At 42.7% G+C, this 14,440-nt stretch overlaps 1 protein-coding gene across 1 annotated transcript in view; it reads left to right on the plus strand.

The window, feature by feature from the left end:
- The window catches only part of dock5.L (dedicator of cytokinesis 5 L homeolog), a 74,402-nt gene extending 60,887 nt beyond the window's left edge, over nucleotides 1-13,515 (plus strand). The window contains exons 36-52 of the mRNA XM_018253480.2: nucleotides 785-825; nucleotides 1,009-1,099; nucleotides 2,205-2,324; nucleotides 2,985-3,074; nucleotides 3,886-3,990; nucleotides 4,147-4,288; nucleotides 4,474-4,555; nucleotides 5,627-5,711; nucleotides 5,816-5,902; nucleotides 6,162-6,338; nucleotides 7,902-7,985; nucleotides 8,257-8,394; nucleotides 8,561-8,700; nucleotides 9,090-9,204; nucleotides 9,342-9,498; nucleotides 9,589-9,701; nucleotides 10,084-13,515. Coding sequence (XP_018108969.1) covers nucleotides 785-825; nucleotides 1,009-1,099; nucleotides 2,205-2,324; nucleotides 2,985-3,074; nucleotides 3,886-3,990; nucleotides 4,147-4,288; nucleotides 4,474-4,555; nucleotides 5,627-5,711; nucleotides 5,816-5,902; nucleotides 6,162-6,338; nucleotides 7,902-7,985; nucleotides 8,257-8,394; nucleotides 8,561-8,700; nucleotides 9,090-9,204; nucleotides 9,342-9,498; nucleotides 9,589-9,701; nucleotides 10,084-10,179 — 1,863 coding nt within the window. The 3' untranslated portion in view covers nucleotides 10,180-13,515. The remainder of the gene's footprint in view (nucleotides 1-784; nucleotides 826-1,008; nucleotides 1,100-2,204; nucleotides 2,325-2,984; nucleotides 3,075-3,885; nucleotides 3,991-4,146; nucleotides 4,289-4,473; nucleotides 4,556-5,626; nucleotides 5,712-5,815; nucleotides 5,903-6,161; nucleotides 6,339-7,901; nucleotides 7,986-8,256; nucleotides 8,395-8,560; nucleotides 8,701-9,089; nucleotides 9,205-9,341; nucleotides 9,499-9,588; nucleotides 9,702-10,083) is intronic.
- The last annotated feature ends 925 nt before the right edge of the window (nucleotides 13,516-14,440 follow it).

Raw genomic sequence — 14,440 nt, forward strand, 5'->3', positions numbered from 1 at the left:
CATTCAGGGACCATCTGACAATTCCTATCCACAGCAGTACATTAAGGGAGAATTTCACTGCATACAGTCAGGTTTCTTATAAAAACAGTACACATTTTTTAATTAAAGTATATTGGAGATAGGTTTCTTTTTCATTAAAGAAAGTAAAAATGGGATTTTATTTGTTTGCCTTTACATGCCCTTTAAACAGGCGATGACCTTGTATAAACTAGTTATTACTCATACAGTGAAACCTCCCTTGTATTAGTGGAGCATGGAATTGTGGGGCAGCTGAGATGGCCACTCCCCTACAAATGTATGTCATAATTAATTAATGAAGGGGTTGAGTACTTGGAAGCTTCTGTGGGAGTAGGATTAAACAGAGAAGACATAATAACATTAATTTAAGCAAAATCAAGTTAGTCAAAGGAAAAAAAAAACGTCCACAAATGTAATGAAGTAAAACAAATGGCTTATTGTCAGCATTGCTGTGTAACTGCAACTACATATGCTTATGCTTCTGAGGAAGTGGCGTGAGGCCACGAAACGCGTGAAGCGTGGGGTTTAATACACTGTTGCCGATATTTGATTCTTTTTTTATGATGTAACCAAGTCGTTAATAAAATTTGATACTTTTAAAAGACCCTGATACTACCTGGTGCTCCGTGACCGAGATACATAACTGAACTACAACTCCCAGCATCCTCCAACAACACTTTTTTTTTTACTCCTGCTACGCTTGCATCCCATTACTTTACCTCCCCAACATTTTTTTTTAATGTAATTTTGCTTTTTCTTTCTGCAGAATTTCTACAAAGAGAAGAAACGAGAAGATATTTACATCAGGTGAGTCGGCTCAGTGTTGTGCAATAACTGCTCCAACATCATTACAGTCACCTGGCTCAGGAGTCCTATTGTTTCAGAGATGAGGCTTTGGTTGATAATGAGAGCCTTGATGGGATTATGTGTTATTCTATAATCCCCATTATCTCTACAGTGCAGTTGCTCACTCAGTTGTCTTCTATTCAGGTATCTGTACAAACTGCGAGATCTACACCTGCGCAAAGAAAACTACAATGAAGCGGCTTATACCCTGCTACTGCATGCAGAGCTACTACAGGTGAGATGTCCTTGCTCACATGGATTTTGCAGTAGGTGTATGGGATACTATGATATGTATGTGTGGATATTAGGGATGCACCGAATCCACTATTTTGGATTCGGCCGAACCCCCGAATCCTTTGCGAAAGATTTGGCTGGATACCGAACCCTAATTTGCATATGCAAATTAGGGGTGGGAAGGGGAAACCATTTTTTACTTCCTTGTTTTGTGACAGTCACAAGATTTCCCTTCCCACCCCTAATTTGCATATGCAAATTAGGATTCAGATTCAGTTCGCCTGCGCAAAAGGATTCGGACGAATTCAAATCCTGCTGAAAGTGCGAATCCCAAACCGAATCCTGGATTCGGTGCATCCCTAGTGGGTATAAATAAATATATACAGGTATTGGATATGGAAACCCATTATTCAGAAAGCTCCAAATTACAGAGAGGCCGTCTCCCATAGACTCAATTTCATCCAAATTTTTAAAAATGATTTCCTTTTTTCTCTGTAATAATAAAACAGTCACTTGTACTTGATCCCACTAAGATATAATTAATCCTTAATGGAAACAAAACCAACCGATTGGGTTTATTTAATGTTTACAGGATTTTCTAGTAGATTTAAGGTATCAATATCTGAATTACTCAAAGATCCGTAATCCGGAAAACTAGGGATGCACCGATTCCACTATTTTGGATTCGGCCGAACCCCCGAACCCTTCGCGAAAGATTTGGCCGAATACCGAACTGAATCTGAATTCTTATTTGCATATGCAAATTAGGGGAGGGGTGGGGAAATCATTTTTTACTTCCTTGTTTTGTGACAAAAAGTCACGCGATTGCCCTCCCCACCTCTAATTTGCATATGCAAATTAGGATTCTGATTTGGTTCTGCCGGGCAGAAGGATTCAGACAAATCCTGCTGAAAAAGGCTGAATCCTGGCCGGATCGCAAACTGAATTCTGGATTCAGTGTATCCCTACGGAAAACCCCAGGTCCCAAGCATTCTGGATAACCGGTCCCATACCTGTATAATGTTTTATTGCATGCCCACCTGTGCATTGTATTCTCTATTTCTGAGGCTGATATGTAGACAAACAATCTCCCACTGTTCCATTAGTGGTCGGAGAAGCCGTGCGCCCCTCACTTGCTGCAGAGAGACAGCTACACCGTATACACCCAGCAGGAACTCAAGGAGAGGCTCTACCATGAGATCATTTCCTTCTTTGACAAGGGAAAAGTGAGTATTGTGTGTCTGACGTTCACATTATTGACTATTATAGGCAACATCCGTACTGGAACATAGGAAGTCCTTTAAAAATGCAAGTAGCAGGTCTAAGTGGGTAAAAATAAAACCCATTATGACTAATGCTTCTGGGGTGCAACAGGCCACCGTAGTATGAATATGGCTCTCCCCCTCTAGGTCTCTATCGCTGACATCTCTGGGGAAATGTACAGAGTTCTCTTGTGCCCATAATGCTGCAAGCTCCAGTATTGATGCCATACCCTAGAGTGGAATAGCACAGATGATGGTTAATGTGGCCTTGCAGCTTCTGTGTGCTTTATAGCATCTTTATTCTTTCCCTTATGATTTATTTGTTCAGTGCAAAGCCTCTGGGTTCCCGAATTCCAGCCATATAGCTTGGCTCATAAAGATAAAATGGAACTTTGCCACTGAATTAAAAGCTAAATAACACAAAAACCACAAATAATAAGAAATGAAAACCAATTACAAATAGTCTCAAGATATCACTCTCTATGTCCTACTAATAGTTAGTTTAAAGGTGCAAAACCCTTTAAACTGCAGTGACTGCAGCTCAGCCTGTAGAATCATTTTTATGGGGTCTGTTTATTGACCTGTGTGTGTGTCTGTCCTTCTTGTATCTCCGACTGGTGACAGATGTGGGAGCAGGCAATCATACACAGCAAGGAGCTTATTGACATGTATGAGAACCAGATCTTTCACTATGAGGCCCTCAGTGTTTTGTTGGTAAGTGTTAATAACCTCTCTGCCCATCATACAGATGCTCTATAGCTTCTTAGATTGTAAGTTCTTCAGAGCAGGGACCTCCCTTCCTATGGTATGAATTAATGCTCCTAGTAATTTATACTGGCTGGTCCTTATTAAAGGGATACTGTCATGGGGAAAAAAATTTTTTCAAAATGAATCAGTTAATAGTGCTGCTCCAGCAGAATTCTGCACTGAAATCCATTTCTCAAAAGAGCAAACAGATTGTTTTATATTCAATTTTGAAATCCGACATGGGGCTAGACATATTGTCAATTTCCCAGCTGCCCCAAGTCATGTGACTTGTGCTCTGATAAACTTCAATCACTCTTTACTGCTGTACTGTAAGTTAGAGTGATATCACCCCCCTCCCTTCCCCCCCCCCCCCCCCCCAGCAGCCAAACAAAAGAACAATGGGAATGTAACCAGATAACGGCTTCCTAACACAAGATAACAGCTGCCTGGTAGATCTAAGAACAGCACTCAGTAGTAAAAACCCATGTCTCACTGAGACACATTCAGTTACATTGAGAAAATGTAACTGAATGTGTAGGCACAAGTCACATGACTGGGGGCAGCTGGGAAATTGACAAAATATTTAGCCCCATGTCAGATTTCAAAATTGAATATAAAAAAATCTGTTTGCTCTTTTAAGAAATGGATTTCAGTGCAGAATTCTGCTGGAGTCGTACTATTAACGGATGCGTTTTGAAAAAAACATGTTTTCCGGAGACAGGATCCCTTTAACTCTTCTTCCTGGGCAGCAGCTAACAGCTGGTTTCTTGCTCTTCAGAACAAGCAGGCCGGGTTCTACCAGAACATCATGCGCTCTTTAAGGCTGCAGTCTGAGTATTTTGCCGTGGGTTATTATGGGCAAGGATTTCCATCCTTTTTACGGGTAAGAACCTGCTTCATCCCCTATAACCTCCTGCTCCTATACATTTGCCATACCCACTCGACCGACTTCATTTAATTTTCTAGCTCGTTTCTTTTCTTCCTCCTGAGTGACCAGTGGCGGTCTCAGAAATTTAAGTTCCGTTTGTTTTTATTCCAGAACAAAATTTTTATTTATCGAGGGAAAGAATATGAGCGCCTGGAGGACTTTAATCTGTGGCTCCTCAATCAGTTCCCCAATGCGGAGAAACTTTCCAGCAGCTCTCCCCCAGGAGACGAGATCCGGAACTCAACCAAGCAATGTATCCACCAATCAGAAGTCTGTGTTGCTGAATAAGGGCACTTCTTCCTTCTAGAATAGGGTCTTGTGTGTCCTGTGCTTTCCATAATTCTTCACTCTGTCTATGGATGTTTTGGTGTACTTATTCTATGGCAGTTTCCAAATATCCCTTGCTGTATTCTGTCTGCTCCTTAATATCTTAAACAGATGTACAGTGCTTCACTGTCAAACCCCTGATGAACCTCCCGTCTCGGTACAAAGAGAAGCTGGTTCCAGAGCAGATACTCGGGTACCAATGTGCTTTATTCCTTTGAATCTGTTTATTTGAGTTGTACCATGGAGCCTTTTTATATAGGAAATATAGACAACACAATATGTCCATGCAACTAAACTGTGCATCAATATAAAGCAAGTTATAAGTATGAGAAGGTGATGCTTTCATAATGACTGTTGAATATTAGCAGAGCTGTCTTTTGGGGTTTCAAGCCCAGGTGGGGCCATACATACTGTATAGGAAGTGGGGTAGCTGCTAAAGTAGAGATTGAAGAGTGTGGTATTTCTAGTGCAGCATGTTGAGATGATCTTTGAAAATAGAATTGAGACCACTGTTCCAGAAGCACTGACTTCTCTCTCTTTGTGGGTCCCGCAGTTAGTAAAACAATCGGCTAGAAAACACGGGACTTCTCCACCCACCTACCAATTTCCTTTTCTTGGAATCGGAGATATTAATAATTGCACTTTAGTTGATTTACAAGTGAATTGATCACAATCTGTTGGCACTTTATCACCTTTATTGGTGTTTTAGCTAATTTTTAGTAATCTAACAATCTATTAATGTTAAATGAATTGTTTGAGTTAGAAATTACAAAGCGTACACAATATTTAAAAGAAAAATTAATTGAGTGCTAGTTTTATTCTATTTAATGCTATCTAATTAAAGTTAATCACTAGCACTTTGTGGGACTATTTAACAAAGGGGGGAACCCATATATATAGAATGACGGGATTAAATGGTTTAACTGGAATTTAAATTATATAGTGATAACATATATTTACCTATATTTTCTTGTGTGTTTTTCTGATCAAAAAGACGGGGATACTTTTTTTCTTTTCTCCTATATATAAAAAAACTCAAATACTGACAGAAGTCAGATCCCCTCCTTTTAATCAATTTTATATATCTGAAGATAGATCATTCCTTTTTTATTAATGATCTATGACCCCTAAATATCACTGAAATTCAGCTCCAATAGGGAAAGGCTGAAAGTTGCGCTAAGGACTATCGATCATGCAGAACTGAGGGTTGAGAACTCTCACCCAATTGCAAAAATGAATGAGAACCATCTCTATGTCTTTACAGTTACTATCGCTATAACGAGGTGCAGAGGTTTTCTTACTCCAGACCCTTCCGCAGAGGAGAGAAAGACCCAGACAATGAATTTGCGGTGAGACTAGATGATCTGTTTCTACACTTACTGAATATTGTTTACATGGCAGTGCAGAGAGGTGCTGCTCCACACTTACCCTGGTATTTTCCTGTCTCCCATAGACCATGTGGATTGAGAGGACCACGTTTACAACAGCGTATAAACTGCCTGGAATTCTAAAATGGTTTGAAGCTAAACACTTTGACACTGTAAGTTACCTTGTTTATTGGGTATGTTTGTAGCCTTGGGTTGGTTTTTGGATTTTTAAGGCTGAATTTGAATTTTGATATCCGATGGTTAGATGATGATGTCTGTTGGCTCCTGAGTTTACTTAGTTAATTTGGCTTAGTTGGGATAGGGGGGTATATTTTATAATACTGCAGTGTGCAATACTCCAGTAATAATGTACAACTGTAAATCTTGTTTGGGGAGGCTCATAGCAGTGTATTCATTCTTCCTCCTCTCCAGGAAGAGATCAGCCCCCTGCAGAATGCAATAGAGACAATGGAACTGACCAATGAGAAGATCAGTCACTTGGTTCAGCAGCACAGGGCCGACCAGAGCCTCCCCTTGCATCCGCTCTCTATGCTCCTCAATGGCATTGTGGATCCAGCCGTCATGGGAGGGTTTTCCAACTACGAAAAGGTGGGTAGTGATGTTCCGTATGCAACAGTAAACTTCTTTGTATCATCTCTGCTTTTAGTGCTGCCTGTTTGTGATAGCTGCTATAGATAGGTGGGGTCTGGATGATTTTATGCACCTTCCTGAATTGGCATCAGTTCACCTAGAGTCAGTGCTGTACAACTTCTGTGGCACCGAGGGCTGGCATTTTTCAGGCCTATGTGGTGGAGGGTCGATAATGGAAGCCCGTGCTGACACTCCCCTTTTTAAACCACACCCACATTTAACCACACCCATGTTACCACAAGAACTTTTAAGACTATGCCAACATTAATGGTGGTAGCAAACCAAAAAAAACAAATGGTTGGTACTCACTGCAGCGATATCACTCATGAAAATGTCATATTAAAACATACCCTTACATCCATATGCCTCCTCCTCCCCTGTGGATAACACAGCACTCCCAGCACATAATTAAACTCAAACAACAATTTCCAAATGTTAACAAACCACCAGAACAACCCTACTAGGCTCATACAGGCAGAGTATGACACACAGGGAGCATAGGACAGGTAGATTATGGCGCACACAGGGAGCATAGGGCAGGCAGAGTATGACACACACGGAGCCGTTGGGCAGGCAAAGTATGGCACACACAGGGAGCATAGAGCAGGCAGAGTATGACACACACAGGGAGCCGTTGGGCAAGCAGAGTATGGCACACACAGGGAGCCTAGGGCAGGCAGAGTATGGCGCACACATGGAGCATAGGGCAGGCAGAGTATGACACACAGGGAGCCGATGGGCAGGCAGAGTATGGCACACACAGGGAGCCTAGGGCAGGCAGAGTATGGCGCACACATGGAGCATAGGGCAGGCAGAGTACAGCACACACAGGGAGCATAGGGTAGGCAGAGTATGGCACACACAGGGAGCATAGGGAAGGCAGAGTATGGCACACACAGGGAGCATAGGGAAGGCAGAGTATGGCACACACAGGGAGCATAGGGCAGGCAGAGTATGGCACACACACAGGGAGCATAGCGCAGGCAGAGTATGGCACACACAGGGAGCATATAGATAGAATACAGCAGGAGACAGGGAAACCTATCAGGGCCACTCTAAGATGGACAGTTCAAACTGTGCTACATACAGTGACACAATACTGGTGCCCCTTTAGCAGTTTGTATGAGTGTGAATAGGTGAACGGGGGCACTTTCAGTCTGGGTCTGAGGTGTGACCAGTACAGGACATTAGAGGGGTTATAGGTGTGAACAATGCAGGAGTTTACTGTCTGAATTTGAAGTTTAAACAATGCAGGGGCCAGTTAATCTCAGTACTAATGCATTTTACTCAAGGTAAGCATTCACAGCAGGCAGACTTTCATGTGGGGGGCACACAAGGGGGGGGGGTTGCGGTCTGGACACGGCCCATGGGCAGCCAGTTGGACAGCACTGATATAGATTAACCATTAAATATATTTTGTAACAACTCAAGAAATGTAATGTATACTCAGATGCTATGAGCCCTCTGTTATCTATTACTGTCATTTTATAAATCTAAATGTACTTCTTAAATGTCTCTTAGGCTTTCTTCATTGAGCGTTACCTCCAGGAACATCCGACGGACCAGGATAAGATAGAGTTGCTCAAGCAGCTGATTGCTCTCCAGGTCAGTGCTGGGGTCCATAGCTTATTATTTAGCTCTTATTACCATGTTAGTGCTTTGGGTATCAGCCCCTTGTTCCCTGGTCTTCTGTTCATTGGTCACACGTATCCAGCTGCTTCTCCTCGGATCATTTTTATAAAGAAGTTTTTCACTCCCTAAGGCAAAAGCACTGGCAATTACTGTAGGCACACACTTCTAAGAATCTCCCCCCTCTCGTGCTTTTACTCCCTCCTTTTCCTGTGCTGTTTTCCACATTTAACTGTCCATCCGGCAGATGCCTCTTCTGGCACAAGGGATCCGAATCCACGGCGAGAAGCTGACAGATAATCTACGGCCCCTTCATGAAAGGCTGGTGTCCTGCTTCAAGGACCTGAGAAGCAAAGTGGAGAAGCTCTACGGAACAATCACTTTGGTGGGTGTAAATAAACATAGGTGCCCTAGGGGTGCATGAAGGGAGACTGGCATAACAGTACTAAAGCTTATGGGGGTATATAGATCAATGTACTTGCTCTCCTTTATTTGCTTTCTTTTTTTCTCTCTCCTTCCACCATGTGCTTCTTATCTGTTGTCCCCTACAGCCTGCCAGCTTAACAGACCGGAAGTTGAGCCGAGCTGGCTCCGTGGTGGTCCCTTACATCACGTCGGCAACATTAAGAAGATTGTCCTCTGTCTCCACTTCCTCCTCGGGAAGCAGCAGCTCCAGACCTGGATCTGAAGGGTATCGTTGTCTATTATTTGAACATACCTATACCTGGTTTCCAGTCCTAGTAATAGCAGCCTCTGACAGCCGTCAGCAGAAGGGTGACAAGTTGGACATCCCCCGTCTCAAATTCGCAAAACATTTAAAAATTATCATAAAATGTCGATTTGTGCAATTATCAGGGGTAGTTACTAACTAAAGGAGCTCCAGTGTCGCTTCTCTGTTCTGCACCCGGTACAGGGAGTTCACAAAACTGAATGCCACCTGTATATAAATTCTGATTGGCCAGCTGCAGTAGGATTAATAAAGAATAAATTCCGATTGGTTGCTGTCGCCACACTAAAGTAAAACCTATGCCACTAATGTGGATTTCCTTCTGATTTCTCATAGTTCTGTCTTTACCATAGGTCGATCCCAGAACCAGTTCCGCACAGACGCGCCTCCCTTATCTCTCGGCATGAGGATGTCGGTGATAGAGACGAGAGTGATAATCGGGCGATGAAGTTCAAGCATACACGGGAGGTGAGACGGGTGCCTGATACTTACTTTGACATAAAGTTGGGGCTTTATGAAAGATGAGGGAAAGGCTATGATGGCCAATAAAGGGAAGAGACTTTATATTGTGGTGATACAAACCTTGAGTTATGGATTTTTTCCAGGGTTCTGTTAACCCCCTGAGTTTGGCCAACAAGTGCCAGCGGCCCAAAAGTCTCCAGTTGTCTGATGGACGATTGACTCTCCACAATGCATCTCCAATCCAAGGAGGGACACCCCTCAGCCCTTCCCCAATAACCCCCAAAACTCCAAGAACGCACAGTAAGTGCAACATCTTTTTCTATTGACCCTTTACAATACATTTCTCACCAAGAGCTTTTACAATGAGCTTGTGTGTGTTCCATCCAACAGGCTTTCCTTCTCTCTCTTCTCATGCTGAAACGACCGCACAGATGTTGGGGTGCCCTCCTCCACCTCCCCCCAAATGCAGATCAAATGAGGGGAGCCAGCGCCTGTCAGTGGAGGTGAGTGAGGCATAGTCCTCAGTAGGGATGCATCGAATCCAGGATTCGGTTTGGGATTCAGCCTTTTTCAGCAGGATTTGGATTCGACTAAATCCTTCTGCCGAACCAAATCTGAATCCTAATTTGCATATGCAAATTAGGGGTGGGGAGGGAAATCGTGGGACTTTTTGTCACAAAACAAGGAAGTAAAAAATGTTTTCCCCTTCCCATCCCTAATTTGCATATGCAAATTAGGATTCTGATCCGTGTTGGGCCAAATCCAAAATAGTGGATTCAGTGCATCCCTAGTCCTGAGACACCTTCATCATCCATTATCTGCAATGCTGTCTCTCAACACTCAATGATGTATTTTATTTGAATTCTATGTATTTTATTTTAACAGATCGCACCCCCCTTACCGAAACGCGAGGAGATGAAACCACCGACCCCTCCTCCTAAAGTCAGAAAATCCAGTGTAATCCATGATCCTGGAGTCTGATGGCCTTGTGGCCGGTGGTAGAGAAACCCTCTGAGAAGACTTCCTTCTACCTGCATTTCCAAGTCCTTCTGATGGACAACCCAACCAGAATATATATCCAGGGATAAGTTCTGGACTGGACGTGATCATTTGCATTCCTAAGAATGTTCTGGGTCCAAGAAAGAAGTCCGTACCAGTACCGGGGTGTATGGCATAAGACTGAGACTCTACCGGGGGAGTGCATGTATAGCGTGGGGTATAACTGAACAACTACTACACCTCCAGTGGCTTGATTGCTTTAACTTTCAAACCATTCAATATGGCTGCTCTATGGTTCATTTCACAGACTGTTCTTATCGGTAGAACCCATGGAAACATCATTTGCTCCTGGCAGGTATTCCTAGGCAGCCGAAATATTCCTTATTTTCATATACACTCCATTTATTACACCCCGAGCAGTCCCCTGTCCTGGATGTCCCTGTGGGTCTGATATTCATTATCTCCGCTGATACCAGTGGACTCAGAAGAGCAGAAAGATGGAAGCCATTCCTTTGCTGCTGGTCACATTCCTTTCTAATGGAAGTATTCGGTGCCTTGGTTTCTGCTTCGCACACAGACGGTCCCAACCTCACCTGGTTATGGAGACGAGGGAAGGGGGGGGAACCTGTTTTTATTTTGCTTTTGATGGAGAGAGATTTATGCATTAGAGATATCTGTAAATAGACTTTTGTTCACAACACCCAATGGTACACAGAGAATTGTATATTACTTTGTATTATTTATTCACTAATTTTAACTCTTTGCGCATTGCTGTCCCGTGTAGATATCAGCAGAGCCTTATCTGATACACAGAAAGTACAGAAAACACTCTATTCCATTCTATATGACTGCGTAGTACTTGTTAAAGGCACAGCGATATAGAAATTTCAAGGAGGTCCATGGGACATTAATAGATCCTTTCCATAAGTGAACAGAGTCCGAGATATTTGAAGCTACATTTGTGGCACGGTCTTATTTTCAGCTATAAAATGCCTATGCCACCTCTAGGAGGGATGCCGAATTAAAATCCCTGCACCATTTGAAAGATTTGATGCTGCCGAATATTTTGGTGCTCCTCCTAAAGAGAAACTATAACCTCCCTGCAAAAAAGTTATTTTTTTTCCTTTTTAGTTTTCATAATATTTGCAGTTTTGCAAGACGTACCCTAAATTTGTAACAGGAGCATCTTTTGCTGCTGGCTGGACAGAACTCTTGAGGCTTGAGTTGATGATGCTGGAGGCATCTAGTGCTGCTTCTTTGATCAGGTCTAATGCTTATTGTGACTAAAGAGCAGGATCTGAGCAGAGAAGCATCAGAAACAACATCCTGCATCAGTAACTTAAGCTTTTGCGGTTCTTCCTGCCTGGACAAGACAGTATTGCAGTGCTCCAGATACAAATTTGTGAAATTATCAGTGTAAAACTGATCCCAAATCCTAATTTGCATATGCAAATTAGGGGTGATAAGGGGAAAACATTTTTTACTTCCTTGTTTTGTGACAAAAAGTCACTCAATTTCCCTCTTTGCCCCTAATTTGCATATGCTAATTAAGATTCAGGTTCGGCCAGGCAGCAGGATTCGGCCAAATCCTACTGAAAAAGGCAGAATCCTGAACTGAATCCTGGATTCGGTGCATCCCTATGAAAAACAAAAAGGCTAACGACTAAATATTACTCCGTGAAGTTTTAATGTTATTTGGACGGGTATAGTTCCCCTTTAATATCATGTGACTTATAGTCATGGCCCACTGATAAATGTATGCAATGTTCTTGTTCACAGTTAAAAATATACATTTAGATTCTGTTCCGGGATTTCCCAAACTCTTTGTGAGGGATTCAGAGTTCAGAAATTATAAATTGGTGCATCACTGGCTTTAAAGGGATACTGACACTTTATTAATTATCATTGGAATCTCATCCACCGGACCCGACCCACTAAGGAGCCCTCAGAAAGTCATTTGCACAGGGGTTATTGGGCAGCAACTCCTCTTTCAGCATTTCCTTTCTGAACTACAGCGAGTGCCAAAGATTCCCAAACACAACATTCCAACAGATCTCAGCGCCGCTACTTTATTGCAAAGAGAATTGGTTTGAGGGTGCTGGGAGTCCCTGCTGCATAAACCTAAAGGGAACCGTAAACATTAAAGCTTTAGGGGGACACTAGTTAAAAAAAGGGCAAACCTGTACCTGTTGCACTACATCTCCCAGCAACCTCTCTGAGAGCTAAAGGGGGTTGCTAGAAATTCTAGCTGAGCGTGTGTTGGAGAGCTGCAGGTTTCCCCTTTGTGCTGTGTAGTTATAGGTGATTAATGGGGAAGTATACAGTATATATTAAACATCTTGTGTCTATTTCCATGATAAGGACATGGTTTATTGTATTGTAACCCTTTGTTCGTACTCTTGCACTGAAATATAGGAGTGAGGGCTGCCATGTTGCTTCGCTGCAGCTGATGCCTTTGCTTTAGGCTGGAAAAGCCTTGTCTCAACTAGTCAGTCCTGTTTTGTGTTGCATTTAATTATGTGCTTTCTGGTTTCTCCTCTCCCCACCCAGGCCAGCCGGTTGCTCGATGCAGTGAGCTGACCAAACACAAAGCTTGGGGCTGAACTGGAGCAACGTCTGCTCCACTAGGCCGATGTTTTACTGGGAGAGGTCGCTCACATTCATTAACATTGTGTCCCAGTCAGGTGCATCTAGACAGGGAGCTTCCTCGACTCCAGTCCTAGTCACCCGTAGTAACCAATTAGCTGGAAGCATTTACCGGTCTGTTTAAATGGTTGCTATGGGTTACAAGGCCTTTTATTCGCTTCCATTCCTGGCTTCTTCCAGTATGTAGTGGTCCGTCAGTGTGTATTAATTGATCTGTAAATGTCATAGTAAGCTCTGTATTAAATCACCTGCCCCAATGACACAGCATTAACCCTGAGGCTTCACACCCTGACCAATCAGCACGGGCCTGCATGTGGAGCCTTACAGCTCGGAGGAGTGGAGATGCAGAAGTTACTAAGGCTCTAAACCCTCCCCAGCTGCTTTGTGCCTTCGACTTTCTTTTATTTGGAAACTGGGTGCCTCTTGTTCATTTTCTGTGGATTTTATGCAATTTATTTATTGCTAGTGAGCAAAAAGAGAAAAGAAAACTGTGTGTCCTTTATCCAATGGAAGGATTGGGATGTATGTTATTTTTATTGGCGTTCTCCTTGCATGGTAAATCGAAGCCTAACACTGTAAAGTTTTGTATGGAGATGACCCATATTTGATCATTTTATGGTACTCTGCTGCCCCCTGGTGGGCCCTGGGGCAAAATAAAGCTAATACACAATGGATTGTGGTTTTGTTGGCTCCTTCTGTGAATCTGCTGTCACAATGTGCAATGAGTGAATGGGCTTCGGCAGAGCGCTTCTCTCTGGCACCAATGTAATAAAAGCAACTGCTAGTTTGACATACACTTTTGCTTGCTTAAACATGTCTGTTTTATCCATGATACCTGAAGGCAGCCAAACCGTTCCAAATTGACCCAGGCTGCTGGTGTAAACCATCCAAATAAATGTAACAAATGCTCAGATTGACATCATTGAGCTTTTAAAGGAATTGTTCAGTTTAAAAATAAAAACTGGGTAGATAAATAGGCTGTGCAAAATAAAACATGTAATATAGTTAGTTAGGCAAAAATGTAATGTATAAAGAGTGACTGGATGTCTAACATAATAGACGATAACCAAATGCCGACGCTCACCCTGGCCCTCGTGGAGAAATGAATCCCCGGTGCTCAGCAAATAGGGTATCGGCAACTAGTCAAAATTCAGAGCAAAAAAGTTCACGGGTAATGCTGGCAGGGTGAAACCCCTTGCTTTAGATTTATTTAGAGTGGCATAAAGCTTGATAAAGGGGTTATCCCCGAAACGTTGCATGCTGCACTACATAAATCTTAACAAGGGTTTCACTCTGCCAGTGAAACCCTTGTTTAACATAATAGCCAGAACACTACTTCCTGCTTTGCAGCTCTCTTGGTTTCCACTGATTGGTTACCAGGCATTAACCAATCAGTGACTTGAGGGGGGGTCATAACTGTTGCTTTTGAATGCTGAGGATCAATTGAAAACTTACTGAACAGTTACCGGTATGTCTAATTTGGTCCCCCTTCAAGTCGCTGACTAACTCAGAGTTAGAGAGCTTATAAGCAGGAAGTAGTGTTCTGGCTATTATGTTAGACATCCAGTCACTCCAGCCTTTATACATTACATTTTTG

This window comes from Xenopus laevis, chromosome 3L (assembly GCF_017654675.1).
Source record: "Xenopus laevis strain J_2021 chromosome 3L, Xenopus_laevis_v10.1, whole genome shotgun sequence".
NCBI lineage: Eukaryota > Metazoa > Chordata > Amphibia > Anura > Pipidae > Xenopus > Xenopus laevis.